The sequence below is a fragment of the Camarhynchus parvulus genome, chromosome 12 (genome assembly GCF_901933205.1).
Source record: "Camarhynchus parvulus chromosome 12, STF_HiC, whole genome shotgun sequence".
NCBI classification, from domain to species: domain Eukaryota; kingdom Metazoa; phylum Chordata; class Aves; order Passeriformes; family Thraupidae; genus Camarhynchus; species Camarhynchus parvulus.
Genome location: NC_044582.1, coordinates 784896 through 799067, shown reverse-complemented (window position 1 = coordinate 799067; position 14172 = coordinate 784896). Strand labels below are relative to the sequence as shown.

The 14172-nt window shown below is 43.5% G+C and overlaps 1 protein-coding gene across 1 annotated transcript in view; it reads left to right on the top strand.

Annotated features, from left to right (window-relative positions):
- The window catches only part of IQSEC1 (IQ motif and Sec7 domain ArfGEF 1), a 295721-nt gene that overhangs the window by 254421 nt on the left and 27128 nt on the right, over positions 1-14172 (top strand). Inside the window, 2 exon segments of the mRNA XM_030957062.1 lie at positions 120-1384; positions 13975-14136. Coding sequence (XP_030812922.1) covers positions 120-1384; positions 13975-14136 — 1427 coding nt within the window.

The window sequence follows — 14172 nt, the reverse complement described above, 5'->3', positions numbered from 1 at the left end:
TTCAAAACCAATACATATAAAGTACATTAAAGAGGTTACGAGAGTTAAATGTTTTTGTGAGACTTTCCACTTGTCCCGAGCTGCACAAAGTGACGAGGGCTGCGTGTGTTCCCTGGCAGGTGGAGATGCTAGAACGGAAGTATGGGGGCCGTCTGATCACCAGACATGCTGCCCGCACCATCCAGACCGCCTTCCGCCAGTATCAGATGAACAAGAACTTCGAGCGCCTGCGCAGTTCTATGTCCGAGAACCGCATGTCAAGGCGCATCGTCCTGTCCAATATGAGAATGCAGTTTTCCTTTGAAGGACCTGAGAAAGTCCACAGCTCCTACTTCGAGGGGAAGCAAGTTTCTGTTACAAATGATGGGTCAAAGCTGGGCTCCCTGGTACCGTCGGAATGCAGTGAGCTCGGGGAGACAGCTACCATGAAATCCCCGGCAGCGTCCACTGATTTCACTGATGCTATAACAGAACTGGAGGATGCTTTTTCCAGGCAGGTGAAATCCCTGGCGGAATCCATCGACGACGCGCTGAACTGCCGCAGTCTGCATTCGGATGAAATCCAGAGCGCGGAGCAGGTCAGGAGCCGGGAGATGGAGAGGGAGAGCTGTGCCCCGAGCAAAGCAGCGATGCACAATGTGGATCACAGGAAGCTGGACGAGATGACGGCGTCCTACAGCGATGTCACGTTGTACATCGACGAGGAGGAGCTGTCCCCGCCCCTGCCGCTCTCTCAGTCTGTGGACAGGCCGTCCAGCACTGAGTCGGACTTGAGGCTCCGCTCCGTGAACTCTTCCCAAGAGTACTGGTCCATGACCCACAAAGACGATAAGTTAGACACTGATACGAGCTGCAGGAGTACCCCATCACTGGAATGCCAGGAGCAGAGGATGAGGATGGATCACCTCCCCCTGCTCACCATCGAGCCGCCCAGTGACAGTTCCGTGGACTTGAGCGATCGCTCGGAGAGGGGCTCATTAAAGAGACAGAATGCGTATGACCGAGGCATCCCCAGCCAGCAAGGCAGCCCTAAACATATCCCTCACAGCATTCCTGCCAAGATCATCACCCGGGAGGAGCAGGAGGCCAGGCACAGGGCTAGGCCCATAGACAGTCACTTGGCCATCAATGGCACAGCAAACAGGCAAAGCAAATCAGAGTCTGATTACTCTGATGGAGACAACGACAGCATCAACAGCACTTCCAACTCCAATGATACAATAAATTGCAGCTCAGAATCCTCTTCTAGGGACAGCCTAAGGGAGCAAACCTTGAGCAAACAAACCTACCACAAAGAGACTCGCAACAGCTGGGATTCCCCTGCCTTCAGTAACGATGTTATCAGGAAACGCCATTATAGGATTGGGCTGAATCTTTTTAACAAGTAAGTACAGCAGTTCCTGCCTTCCCCTCAGTGTCACTGAGAATGAACCAGGAATATTCTTCTTGTAACAGGTAAGGTAAGACTGGTGTCTGGTACTGACCTTTCAGTGAATTAACAAGGTGCTTGTGGTGACTGTCCATGTTCAAGTTTAAGTTGATGTCTTCATAGTTTAACAGCTTCAGGAGAAAAAGAAAAAATGTAATTATGAGTGTAGGAATGGTAGTAAATTATTGAAGATTAATCCAACTCCCTTCTTGGGGAAAAATATGGTGGCTTGATCCTGATCCATTTTTTGGTGTTATGTTATAAAAAAATTCAGATTTCTTCCTGGCCTAATCATGTAGGTGGTGTAAAACTCATCAGATAGGAATTAGAAACAGCATGCAGCATATGATGAGTTTCCTGTTTAACACTGGCAGGGCCTGGAATTTGTTCAGTAGATTTCATTAAAACTCTGATGCTAAAAGCCAATGCACTGAATATTTTTATACTAAATGAATATTTATCATTTATCACAGAACTATCACAAAATTTCTATTTCTGCCTATGACTGATAGCTTTCCTATGTTTTCCCTGTGGCTTGAGTGATTTCAGGCCTTCTTTTCAGGTAGCAGTGCTTTGATGTGTTTGGATTGATAGGTTGGTGGTTCCTCGTGTATTTGTTCTAACATTGTAGTAAGTTAAAGCTTTTTGGTGCCATCACGTGAGCTGTGCATTACAGCCCCAAGTTTGGCTGTAAACACTTTCAGGTTTAGTTTTTAATCTGTGTGAAAATGCCTTTATGGGAGCTTCCAGCCAGTTGGAATTATGCAAGTCATAGGATCGCTGCTTGTGAAGTTGAATGGGTAGGAAAATACATCAATTAGCTCTTTTTTAGAAAATTTGAAAATAACATCCTTGGCAGGGCAGGTGGCGAGGAAGGTGTTGGTGCTGTTGGCTGACATTTAACACTTGGTGTTTGCCTGGGTTTTGCACAGCAATTGAGCCTCGAGCAGTCAGTGCTCAGTGAGCCTCAGGCTTGGTAAGAGTCTTTTGAGTCAGCTGCAGGAAGGTGTAGGGAAAAGTGAATGGAAAAAGTGCTCAGGCAGCATGCAGGGGTGAATGAGAGCATTGGAAGCTGTCAGGTGCTGCTAGTGACACATCAGTAGGAGGCTGAAAGTGAAAAGTAAACATCAGGAACAGACAAGAATAGAGGCAGTTGTTTGAAACAGATCAAAGTGACCTTGCTGTACAGATTTGCACAAAGATAAACCGGTTTTCTGTATTGTTCTGAGGTGATGAGCAGCTCCTCAGCAGTGAGTGGTGCAGGACAGGACTCTGCAGAACTCCAGACAGCACCTCTGAGTGCATCTTTTGCTCTGTGTGATTTCCTCTTCTCCGCTGCATTTTTATCTCCAGCATTGAAAGCAAAGTGAAGATTGTCATTACTTTCTGCTAAGTCAGTGTGATTCTATTGATTCCTCAGACAGTCCCCACATATCCCACACGTCTTGGGTTTTGATTGTGGCCCTTCAAGTCTGAGGATTGTGACATTTTCCTTAATGTGCAGTGTCAGCTATTGAATTGTCATAGAGTGTGATGGTACATAAGTCTGTAAATTCTTTTGAGAAGGGAGCTGGAGAACCTTCAAAGCTATATTCTTGTGAAAGCTCACGAGTCTCTAGAGAGTGCATCAGGTGGGATTGCAAATTGCATCTTGAGGTGAGCGGTCAGTGCAGTGGCCAGGTCAATGCAGCAGAGTCACTTCACTGTCCTTTCCCCACATTATCTTCACAACAGATTTATGGTCATAAAACGAGGGAGCAGTGACAGCGTTGGCAGCAGCTCCTGGGAGGATGTGTGCTCCACCCAGGAGGAAGCACTGAAAGAAGTGGCTTTGAACTTAGCTAGTACAAGAAGGCAACTTTTTTTCCAAATGTCTGCATCTACCACAGGAAATTTTAGGCATGTCTTTTACAAGGAGTTCAGGTTAATTTCATCGTGTCTTTGAAATCTTCCTTGCAAATTAAGATCCCAAGCCTTAATTAACAAATGTCCTTTCTTTGTGGTACATGAAGCTTGGCTAAAATGCAAAGAATTAAGAACCTTAAAGAAGTGCATAAATTGTAGCAAATACTTCTGGCTTTGTTCAGCAGAAGTGGTAAAAAGGATTAGGATTTTAAAAGCATGGAAAGTCACTATCATCTCAATTGAAATTTCAATTTTTAGCTTTTCTGGATTTCCTATTTTAATAACAATTTTCAGAAGCAGAAGGACAGTTTTCTTATCAGAGGCCCTTTGTTAGGATAGGCAGTTATGGGTGGGGTCAAAGTTGAGCACAGCTGATGGTCCAGTTCACTTAATCACTGATAGATGCAAAACATCAGGAGCACAAAGCTCCCAGGAGAATGGACAACAGAGGACATTGGGAAAAAATTATAGGTAATTGAAAATCACTTTTCTGGGAGTTCTATTGGAAGGTTTCTGTACCCATGGCAGAGGGTTTGGAAGAAATCATCTTTAGGATCCCTCCCAGCCCAAACCATTCTGTGACTCCATGATCATCACTTGATCATGGAATTTTTTTCAAAGTGTAACTTGGCCTTCAATTTGGAACCTGAGTGTTGATTAAAGAAGTGCACTTGCACTTTTCAAAGGCGTTTTGTAGTAGCCCCTAAGCTAGAAGGTAAAGTATCCCCCAAAATGGAGTGATTTCTGCCAAAGAAATTGCAAGTGAGTAACAGCTTCTGTGCACTGCCGTGGCTCTGAATGGCAGCAGTGATTCCTCCTGGCAGTGGGCTGGCAGTGTGTGTTCCCATTCATTCCTCCCCAAAGGAAGGGCTGCAGGTGCATGCCCAGAGTGCAGCAGCTCCCAGGGAGCCTTGGGCAGGCCAGCTGTGTTGAATTGGGCATTTTCTTCAGTGGAGCTGGAAAGAGATGTGGACTGGGAGAAATGCACTAGAAACCATTCCTCCCTCACAGGCAGAAGGAAAACACTACCTAGAAAGGTTTATTTTGCAGGCTGCAAATCCTGCCAATGCAAATCCAGCCTTTGAGACTGGTTTGCTTATAAACAAGGCCTCAAGAGGCCTTTTGACTGCTGCTTTAAAAACAAAAACAAGGAGAAAAAAAAAAAAGAAAAAAGAGCTGTGATTTCATTCTCCTGTTTGTTTTGACTGCAGGCTGGAAATACCAGGTTTACCAGTTATTGCACCCCATTCTGGTAGGATTTTCAGGTTCCATCCTGCTAGTGATGCACTGATGGTTCTGAGAGATCAACCAGAAGTGTTTAACGTCAGCAGTGTGAGATGTGTCCTGCCCATGGGTGAGCAGTGCAGGGCTGGCATTCTGTGCACGGGGATTGCCCCAGAGCCTGGTGCTGCCAGGGGGCTGACAGCAGCTCTGGGGCCCTGCCAAGAGTTTGTGGCTGCCAGGTGTGTTTGTTGCTAACACTGCCCGGGGTCACTGTGTCCCCTGGCCGCGGTGACACACCCGGCAGGGCCATGGCAGGGACAGGGACAGGGCAGTGCCTGCTCAGCACTCCTGGGCACGGGGCACAAACACCTTCTGTGCTAACAAAGCAGTGTCAGCAAACTGGGGACAACATCTGAGTGGTTTGAAAACTTGTTGCAGCTGTGTCCTAGAAGATGGGAGATAAGGGCTGGCATTGCTCAGACTGTTTTTAATCTAGCAGAGCCTGGAGTCATGTTTAGTGTCTCCTTTGGGATATCAGCTGTTGGCAGGCGCTGTAAATGGTCCTCCCATCTGGCAGGGTTCCTGTGGCATTGTGTTCCTTGCCATGGGAGCCAGTCTTGCTGGTGCTGATTGCTGACATTGCTGGTGAGGAGAGGCTGCAAAGTGCAGCTCAGGGGCTGTTTCACTGCTCTGAGCTTGATGCCAGGGCATAGTTTAGGCTTTTCATCCTAATCCTACATGTACTTCTTGGGGATACATGAATGTAACACCACTTTACAGTGCTAGAACAGAGCCTGGGCCAGCAATAATTTTACAATAAATTTTCCCAGATTCTTTTCACCCTCCACTTCCCTTCTTTTGTCCTCTTTTCCTCTCTGGAAAGGGCAGTGGCAGATGGAGAACTGTTCCCCACGTGTCCTCAGTGCATTACAATGCTCTGTGCTGAAGGGTTTGCTGTAGCTTCTTTTATAAAAGGCCATTATCAAGGTTCCTGCTATTCCAAAGTTCTCCTGAAGGATTTATTGAGAGATAAAAAGGCTTCAGTATCTGTTTGCAATATGCAATGATGTATCATCGTTAGCCCTGAAAGCCCTACTGCCTTCCTTTATTGCTCAATGGGGATGATTTTATTCCAATTTAAAACCCACTGTTGATATGAATTGGATACTAATTCCAGGAGCAGACTTTTTCCAACATTTCTGGATTCCCTGGAATGTTAATTTAAGAAGGTTTTTATTTTATTTTACTAAGCAGATATGAGTGGAATTTGCTGAGTGCTGGTGGGATTATACCAAAGACAATATTACAAATTACAGTTTCTAGATAAATTCTTGTTGGAAATCTGAGGCACACAGTAATAATATTGTGAGAAGGCATATTTTTCATTTTCCATGAAAGCAGCTTTAACTGTTCAACAGAGGTGTAAGGTTTCCATCATTTTCCATCTCCAGGTAGGGACTGAAGGTAATTTGCATTCCTGCATACTGTCACACTCAGAAAGTGCTGCAAGCTTGGTTTCTATTTGAAATCCTTAAAAGTTTCCAATTGTTGCTTACTTGATTTGTAAAAAATAGTTTTGCAAGTAGCAATTAATTTAACTCTTGTAATAAGTGCATTAATCTGGTGTTCTCAATTTACACCCATCATACTCATAATGAATTTCAGTTAAGGTGCTGAACATATTTCTGTATTGCTTAGAGTCAGTCTCATCCATTCTAGTATCTGGGCTCTAAACATGTGCTTTTGGACTGTCCTCCTTTCAGCTTGAATTTGGAAGCTTACTGGAAACATTTCTAATGATTTTAAACTTTGTAAATACAGATTGAGTAGGAGGGAGAATGTGTCAAACAAACTGAGTTCGTTCTCCTTACCTTTGATCCAGTTCTTTTATTTTGCCAGCTGATCCCTAATATCTTCAATGATTTTTTGAATGATTTGATAGAAAGAGGAAGGGGGAGAGAAGAGGCTTGGCCAGGATTTCACAACAGAGCCATTTGCTGTCCTCGTGTGTGTGCTAAGAGGGACTTTACTGTTGTTGCAACATCTGGACTGCAGATTATTCAGGCGCAGTCGGTTCCAACAAAAATTAAAATCAAAGCGCTCCATGTAACTTGTCCTCTAACATGCCGAGGAGTTAGTAAGAGGAGAAGAATGTTCTTAGTATGACTCTCATTATTTCTAAAAACATTTAGCCCTAAGTGAGAACACCCAAAGAAAAAAAAAAGCTTTGTGTGTTTTGCTTTGTTCTGTGCATGTTTTATCTTTTCTCCCGGAGGAGCCATTTTTCCTCCTTTCTTTTCCAAAACAAGTGCTTGGATTAGCATAAATTATATCCCATCCAAACCAGCTGAAATGTAGAACCAATAGTAAATTGAAGCGCTGGGTTCAAATATGGGCACGGGGATTCCTTTTATTGCCATTAAAAGGCAATATAAACTTTCCCAAATGTTGGAAGCAAATGTGGCTTTGCTGGAAGCAGCAATAGCTGAGTGTGAGTGGCCCTGGATCCCTGCAAGAGCCATTACCTCATCCCTGCCTCCAGCTCCTGCTGCCCTTAAACATTCCAGGCACACTCCTGCCTCCCTGCTACGTGCCAGGAATGGGAGCTGAGCTCTGACAATGCCTGCGTGCCTCCTCTTGGAAAATGAGCCCATGAATGGAGGAATTTCGCTGGCTGAGCAGCTCCAGACAGCGACTGATGGGGCTCCAGGTGCCTGGATTGGAATTCCTTCTGTCCAAACATCTCCAGTGGTCACATTTTGAGGGTGACAGATGTGACGAGCTGCCTTTGCAGGATTGCAGGGGACAGTTGGAATAGGGACATGGGAAGGCTGTGTAGGAAAGAGTTGAGGAAAAGGGAAGGTCCCATCAACACTTTCTTGTGTAACAGTTCATATCTACCAACTGAATTTGGGTTTTGTAGGTCGTGATTGGCAAATCAGGAGATGTTTAAACTGTACTTGCACAAAAGGTGTCCCTTTCAAAGGGAATGTGACTGTCAGAGTTTCCCATTTTTACTCAGCAGAATTGCAGAACTTGAGGCTGAAGTGCTTCTGTTTGGTGTAACTGTGGTGAGGGTGTGGAAAGAGGGCAGGGACACGAGAAGACATAAAGACAGGGACTGTTCCTTAATTTAAAGGACACAGTCATCCTAAAGTGTTGTTCCTGACAACACTTTCATAAACATGAGGGCAATACTCAGCCCTGGCACACAGCTCTGAGAGGCAGCCAGTTTTCCATATGTCTTGTCCCAAAGTGGAATTTTGCTCTGCTGGCAGCTACAAACTCCTGCCCCTGTTCTGTGAAAAATGCAGTGGGGTCAGAGGAGGTGAGAACAACCTCACAGAGTGTTTTGGTTGGTTAATTTAACTAAAATATTTCCTTCTTATTGCCTTCTTTCTTGTGAGGAAGGAAGGAGTGGGGGGGACAAAGAAGCAGGCTGCCCACTGCCAAGGGAGGGAATAATGAGGAGGTAGCAAACGCTGTGGCAGGATGACTCAGGGCTGTTTTCACTAGCAAGGACATGTCCAGCTACTGCACTGGAGTGCTTGGGGTGTGCCTCTGTGCCTCTCCACTGTGCTGCCTGCTCTGTTCCTCAGCAATGATGCTTCTTACACAGGGAAATCCTTTTTCTGAAACACCTTTAAACTCCATTTCCCCTCCTTTATTAGAATGAGCCAGACTTTCTGCTCAGGGGCATTTAGGTGCCTTTGATACACTTTTTGCTCTTTGATACACTTTTTACCCTTTTATAATCAGCTCTGATTCAGGCCATAACTTTTCAGACCAACCTAAACATCCAGTAGCAGTAATAATGTTCAATGTATAATTTCCTGGCACCTTGTTAGGAAATGATGCCATAAAGAAACTGGTTGGCCAGGCAGAAAGTCATGGTAGAACCACGTAGGTCAGTTGCCCAATTTCATGAAAATATACATCTACAGAGTTTCCTCTCTTTATTTTGCTCCCCCACCAAACAGAACCAGGCACTGAGATCACTTCCTGGTGAATTCTTTCCTTAGTGGCATGAGTGGAAATTAACTTTTTGTGAACAGAGGTTACTCCAGGTAGTTTGGTGTGATTGCAAGTGTGCCCTGACCTTTCCATCTGTGGTGGGAGGTCTTCAATGAACTTCAGAGAATTAATATCCTAATGTGGGAGAAATCATCCCCACTGGGGGCAAACTGTAGTGCTCCTGCCCAAATCATGGGAATAACTATCTTCCTGTTTCCATGAGATGCAGAGGGGAGAAATGTGCTCTTTCCTGGCTTATTCTCCTGACCCAGGGATTTTTTCTTGTAATTACCAGAAGATGCAATTTACAGCCAGTTTTTCTTTCTCTTCATTGAATAGTTGTGCAATTGAGAAAAGTACAGCTCAGGGTCCCCACTCAGTTTCTCTCATTTTCCTCCTCTCGATCCCCTTTTGCCTCACTGTGGAGTGAACTCTGACAAGTTGTTTTGGCACTAGTTTTGGCAGTATTTTAAGGATATTGGTTTTTTCCTTCTTAGCCAGAAGGTTTAAAATAGACCTAGGGATTCTCTTGGCTTCACTGCAGCAGCAGTGGGCTCTTCAGCAAAAGCAAAGCAAAAAGTACAGCCATAGAAACAAAACTGAGCTGTGTGCCAGACTAAGGAGAATGTTCAACTAACTTGTTATTGCCAGCCTGGTTGTTTAAAAATATTTAACTTCTTCAATGATTCTAAGAAAAGTCTTAGGTTCTTGCATTCAAAAAGCCATCCCTGTTTTTTAGTGTTGAAGTAATGCTTATTTTTGTGACAACTGTAAATATTTTCAAAATGAGATCACTGGTATCAAAGGCAAGCAAGATTATTATTATTATTATTTATTTTTTTACAGAGGGCTGGCATCATAGCTGCATAAAACACTCCACCTCTGACATGAAAAGATTTCTTTGGCAGCTGTATGTTTGTGAAGTGTTCCTGTTTGCAGTGGGTTTCTAACAACCTCTAAGAAATGTTTGTACTTCTGGTTTGCTCCTTTTCAAATTGTCTCAGTTTCTGTAGCAGACAAGGAACCAACAAACATAGGTGTGCCTTCAGAAATCCTGGAGTTACAGAAGTTCCAGCAAGCTTCTCACTCTCAGTCAGGCTGGCTTTGCCCCCTTGCCTCAGTCAGCTGTTAGAGCAGTGTGCTTGTGGTTATTTACACTGTTCATAAATCCCTGCTTTAATTCAGATGATGCTTCTGGCATTGCTGGAAGTAGCCCATGCTCGTTTGTTAATGAATGCTCTCATTTTACTGCTCTCTTACTGTCTGAGCTGTAAAAGGAAATGCAAAGATTTCATGTGGTTTTGGGTGTTTGTAAGCTTTACATATTCAGCTTGTCAGGAATGGGCAAGGCTTTATCCACCTTTGTGCTGTGGTTTTGTGGCAGGTTTCTGTTTCAGGCAGTGCTTGTTACTCCTTCTCTCCTCTTGGCTGCTCTGGACACAGGCACTTTATCCACACCGTGGCTTGGATACTACAATGATGCTGCAGCTGTGGGAAGTGCTTGACTGGATTAAAAAAAATAATAATAAAAACCAAGCGAAACCAAACCACCAAACCATGCTACCAAAAAAAAAAAAAAGAAAAAAAAAAAAAAAAGAAAAAAAACAAAAAATCAAAAACATAAAACAACAACAACAACAAAAAGAAACCCAAACCCAAAACACCTTTTTGGCCTTGTTCAGTTTGTCAGGAAGCCCCAAACCAGCAACAGGAATGTGAGAAGAGCCTGCTGGCAGTGCCACTGGAGTGCTCACCAGCTCAGCACTGGGGCTTACTGGGTTTGTCCTGCCCCAGGACTGGCTGCACCAGGGCATCCTGTGCTGATCCCTCTTCCCATCCAGAATCCAACTAAAAGCTTTTCCCTCCACCAAATTAATTTGTCAGAATCACTGCAGTGTTTTTGTAAAAGCAATATTTCTTGAAAATTTAAGGAGAACAGCTTGATATGTGTAGGAAGTCAATCAGGTTTTACCCTTCCCTTCTTCCAAGGCGGAGCTGTCTCTGCCTCCCTTCTCAAACTCTGGCAGGTCTTGAGCACTTCTGGATCTGGCCAGTACTCTCTAAGAAATGAGCTTATTAAAATATACTGGCTTGATCTGTTATTTTGAAGCTTGCATTAATCCTTCCATCATTTTATGTCCCTTAGAAGTCACTTCAAACTAGCCTAAATGTCTTGTTATTGATCAGTTTCTGGCAACATCCTTAGTCCTTTAATCAACCTTTGAGAATCTTATGAAAAAATTTTGCACATCTTCTGGTGTTGATTTTTTCTTCTTCTTTCAGTAGATTCTTGTGATTATTTTTTATTGGTTTTTTTTTCTTGTTGTTGAATGTTTCATTTTAGGTTGTTTTGTTGGGTTTTTTTGAGACAGAAGACCTTTTTAAACTTATTTTGGAAGCAACCTTGTAAATATCAAAAGTTCTCTAAATAACTACATCATCAGCTATGCAAGGCGCCAATGTTAGAGGGTTTATTTTGATATTAGTTAATGTATTCAAATCTGAAAATAACTGCTCTGCTTCTGCTGCTTCCTCCATTGCTATTTATAGATTTCTTATCTTGTCTGTTATTGGTCTGTGTAATTAACAAGCCATCAGTGGGAATTTTCCTAATCACAAAAGACTCTTAGTTGTAAGTACAAAACAGTCTGTGCCCAGCTCTGAGCAGACAGAAAGAAGGATAACTTACCCAGGTGTCCTGTCCTGTTCAGTCCTGACCCTTGTGTCCCACTCCCTTCTGCATCCAGTCAGACACTGGAAAAAGTCAGGCTTTGGTGAAAAGGAAGGTTTGTTCAGTTTAGAACAGCTGGGTTTGCCCGCAGAGAATCCCTGTCTGCTTGTGTTGTTCAAACCTGGCCTCCCCACAGCCTGGCAGGTCCCTGGTGTGAAAAAACACCTTGGGAAGGAGCAAATGAGTTTCTGGTGCTTTGCTGGAGATCAGCACCACAACCTTCACATCCTCCTGCACATTTAGGGAGCAACTCCTTCAGACTTGGTGGTATTTGAAATTTCTGGTGTTGGAGGTGACTTAAATTTCCATTATCCTATTTAGTTCTTCAGTTTCTCTGACTTTGAAAGGAGACAAAATGCTGCGTATGTTAAAAGCAGAAAGGGAAGGCCCCCTGAGTACATTTTTCTCTGAACCTATTGTTAACTTCACTTTTGAAGTAAATTTTCCTTGGAAATACAGCACTTCAGAACACTCTGGAAGAGTCATCATTTTCTGGTAAGTACTTTTCCTGGTGAATAAGATAATGTCCCTCCTGGTGGGAGGTGGGAAGGAGCTTAAACAACAATAAACCCTGAGCCTGCCTGCCTTACCAGTGATTGATCAAACAGGGAAGGAGCACCCTTCATTCCTACAGCCTGGGGGTTCAGGTGTTATTTTCATGTCATTGCTGCCAGGTTACAGCTTTTGTAACAAACTGGACTATTTTAAATAATCCTAGACTACTTTCAAATAATCCCAGACTGCAAAACTCCCCGATATTTCACTCCAGCATGAGGGGAGTATTGATGGGAAAAGAGCTCTTGGCTTCCAGTGTTTGTAAATGGATTTTTAACTCTGTTTTGGACACTCACCTAGCCTGGTTTGAAGGGTATTTGAATAAAATGACTTCATATTACCAAACCAGGGCAAAGCTTCTTAGATGAAAAAGGAGACCCTGACTTATGTAAAATTATACAACCAGAGAGAGGCTGATGAAAAAGAAATTATTTTATCTTTGTGGCGATTTTAAATGTTCAGGCTTATGCAGGTGTTGGGAATTCAGATTGGTTTTTAGTACAGTAAGTAATGATCCAGCATTTTCTATATGTCAGGGAAAGGTGATCTTTGGATTAAGCTGTGGGTTTTGAGTGCTGTTTTCTACTTTGACAGTCACTGGAGAGGAGCTCTCCTGCGTTTGTATCTCTCTGAATTTACTGGACAAATGCAGCTCACTAACAAGGGGGATGGAGACAACTGTTCCTGTTTTTGTTGGGTGCTGTGAATTTAAATTTAGAAAGATTAAGGATTCTGAAATACAGTTTAAAAGCATATGAACATAGCAATTACATTACTTACAGAAAAAGGACTTTTTAGGATGAAGGAGATTAGTTTTAGAAGATGACCGTGTGTGTAATCTTATTTCAGATGAAAAGAGCCACAAAGCCTGATGCAAGAAATTGAGATTTGAGAACTCCCTTTTGATTAAATTATATATATTTCTCTGATCTGTCTAATTCTTAATAGGGTATTAAGTGTATAATAATGGAATGTAAAAGAGTAGGAGAACTGAATGATGATGTATTTAGCAATGTTATTTGCAATTAAAACCCTGGGGAAGGGTTATGGTTGTGTGATCAACCTTGTATAAAAATAGCACGGTCACCTTGTCCTCTCTGGTTGATTTTGCTTGCCTTAAAGGAAATATCTTTTAGGTCATCCAGCAATCTGCAAACCACCCACTCTTACAGGTGGACATTATAGCATAATTCCATAAAAAATAAAGCTGATGATGGAATTACTGGTTCTGTAAAGATTCTCCTTGAATATTTTTAAAAGCAGTGATGGTTTTCTGCTGTGTTGCACTGCTGGATGATGCAGTGCACAGTTTGTGCTGTAAGGGGGATTTTGCAGCACTTGAGAATAAAGCAGCATTTGGCTTTAGAGCAATATCTTTTATTGCCAGCTCTGTCACAACCCTCCTGCTCAGCACACACTCCTTAATAAAAGGAGTGGCTTTGGTTTGCTTTGTTTTGGGATGTGAAAGTGGTTACAGCTAAATCTGGAGCAGTGTAAAGAGATGTAAAACACTGCAGAAACTGGGAAGGTGCTTGTCTGAGGGAGGGAAATGTCGGGCAGTGGGTGTGTTAAAGGAAGGAACTAAAAGTCTCTATTAGATGAGGGTTACACCATTTTTAATTGAGTTTTTTTGCTTGACTGGCTGTAGTTTCCCCCCTTATTTTTGTTCTCTCAGCTTGCAAGTGACACCACTTGAGATGTTTTTATTCATTAAGTTTAACTTTTGCCAGCAGGCAGGGGGGAGGTCAGGAGAGCTCCTTTTCAGTTCAGTTTCTGGAAGGTGCCTCTCTCCCAGCAACAGGAGCTTTTAGTAGCTGGTGTTGGGCTTTGTTTCAGTGGCAAGGGAGGCTGTTTGCATCCAGAGCTTCTCCTTGGGACGGTTCTGGAGCAGGGAATGTGTGAAAACAGGCAAAGATGTGTCTCAAATCTGTCAGCTCTTAGCAGTGAGCAATGCATTCAGCTGGACATTCCTGCAGCTCCACTAGCCCACCCTGCTGGGACATTGGTTAAAAGTGATTGAATATATTCACCATCATTGACAGAACTGTTGAGGATTTTAATCAGATGTGCTCAGGAGGAATGGAAGGAAAGTCATACTTTGGCACTTTCTCCTCAGAAAACCCGAGAAAGGAGTGCAGTACCTGATCGAGCGAGGCTTTGTGCCCGACACCCCCGTGGGGGTTGCGCATTTCCTGCTGCAGAGGAAGGGGCTCAGCAGGCAGATGATCGGAGAGTTCCTGGGCAATCGGCAGAAGCAGTTCAACAGGGACGTGCTGGAGTGAGTATTGGGTGGGCAAGGGTGAGCCCTGCCCTC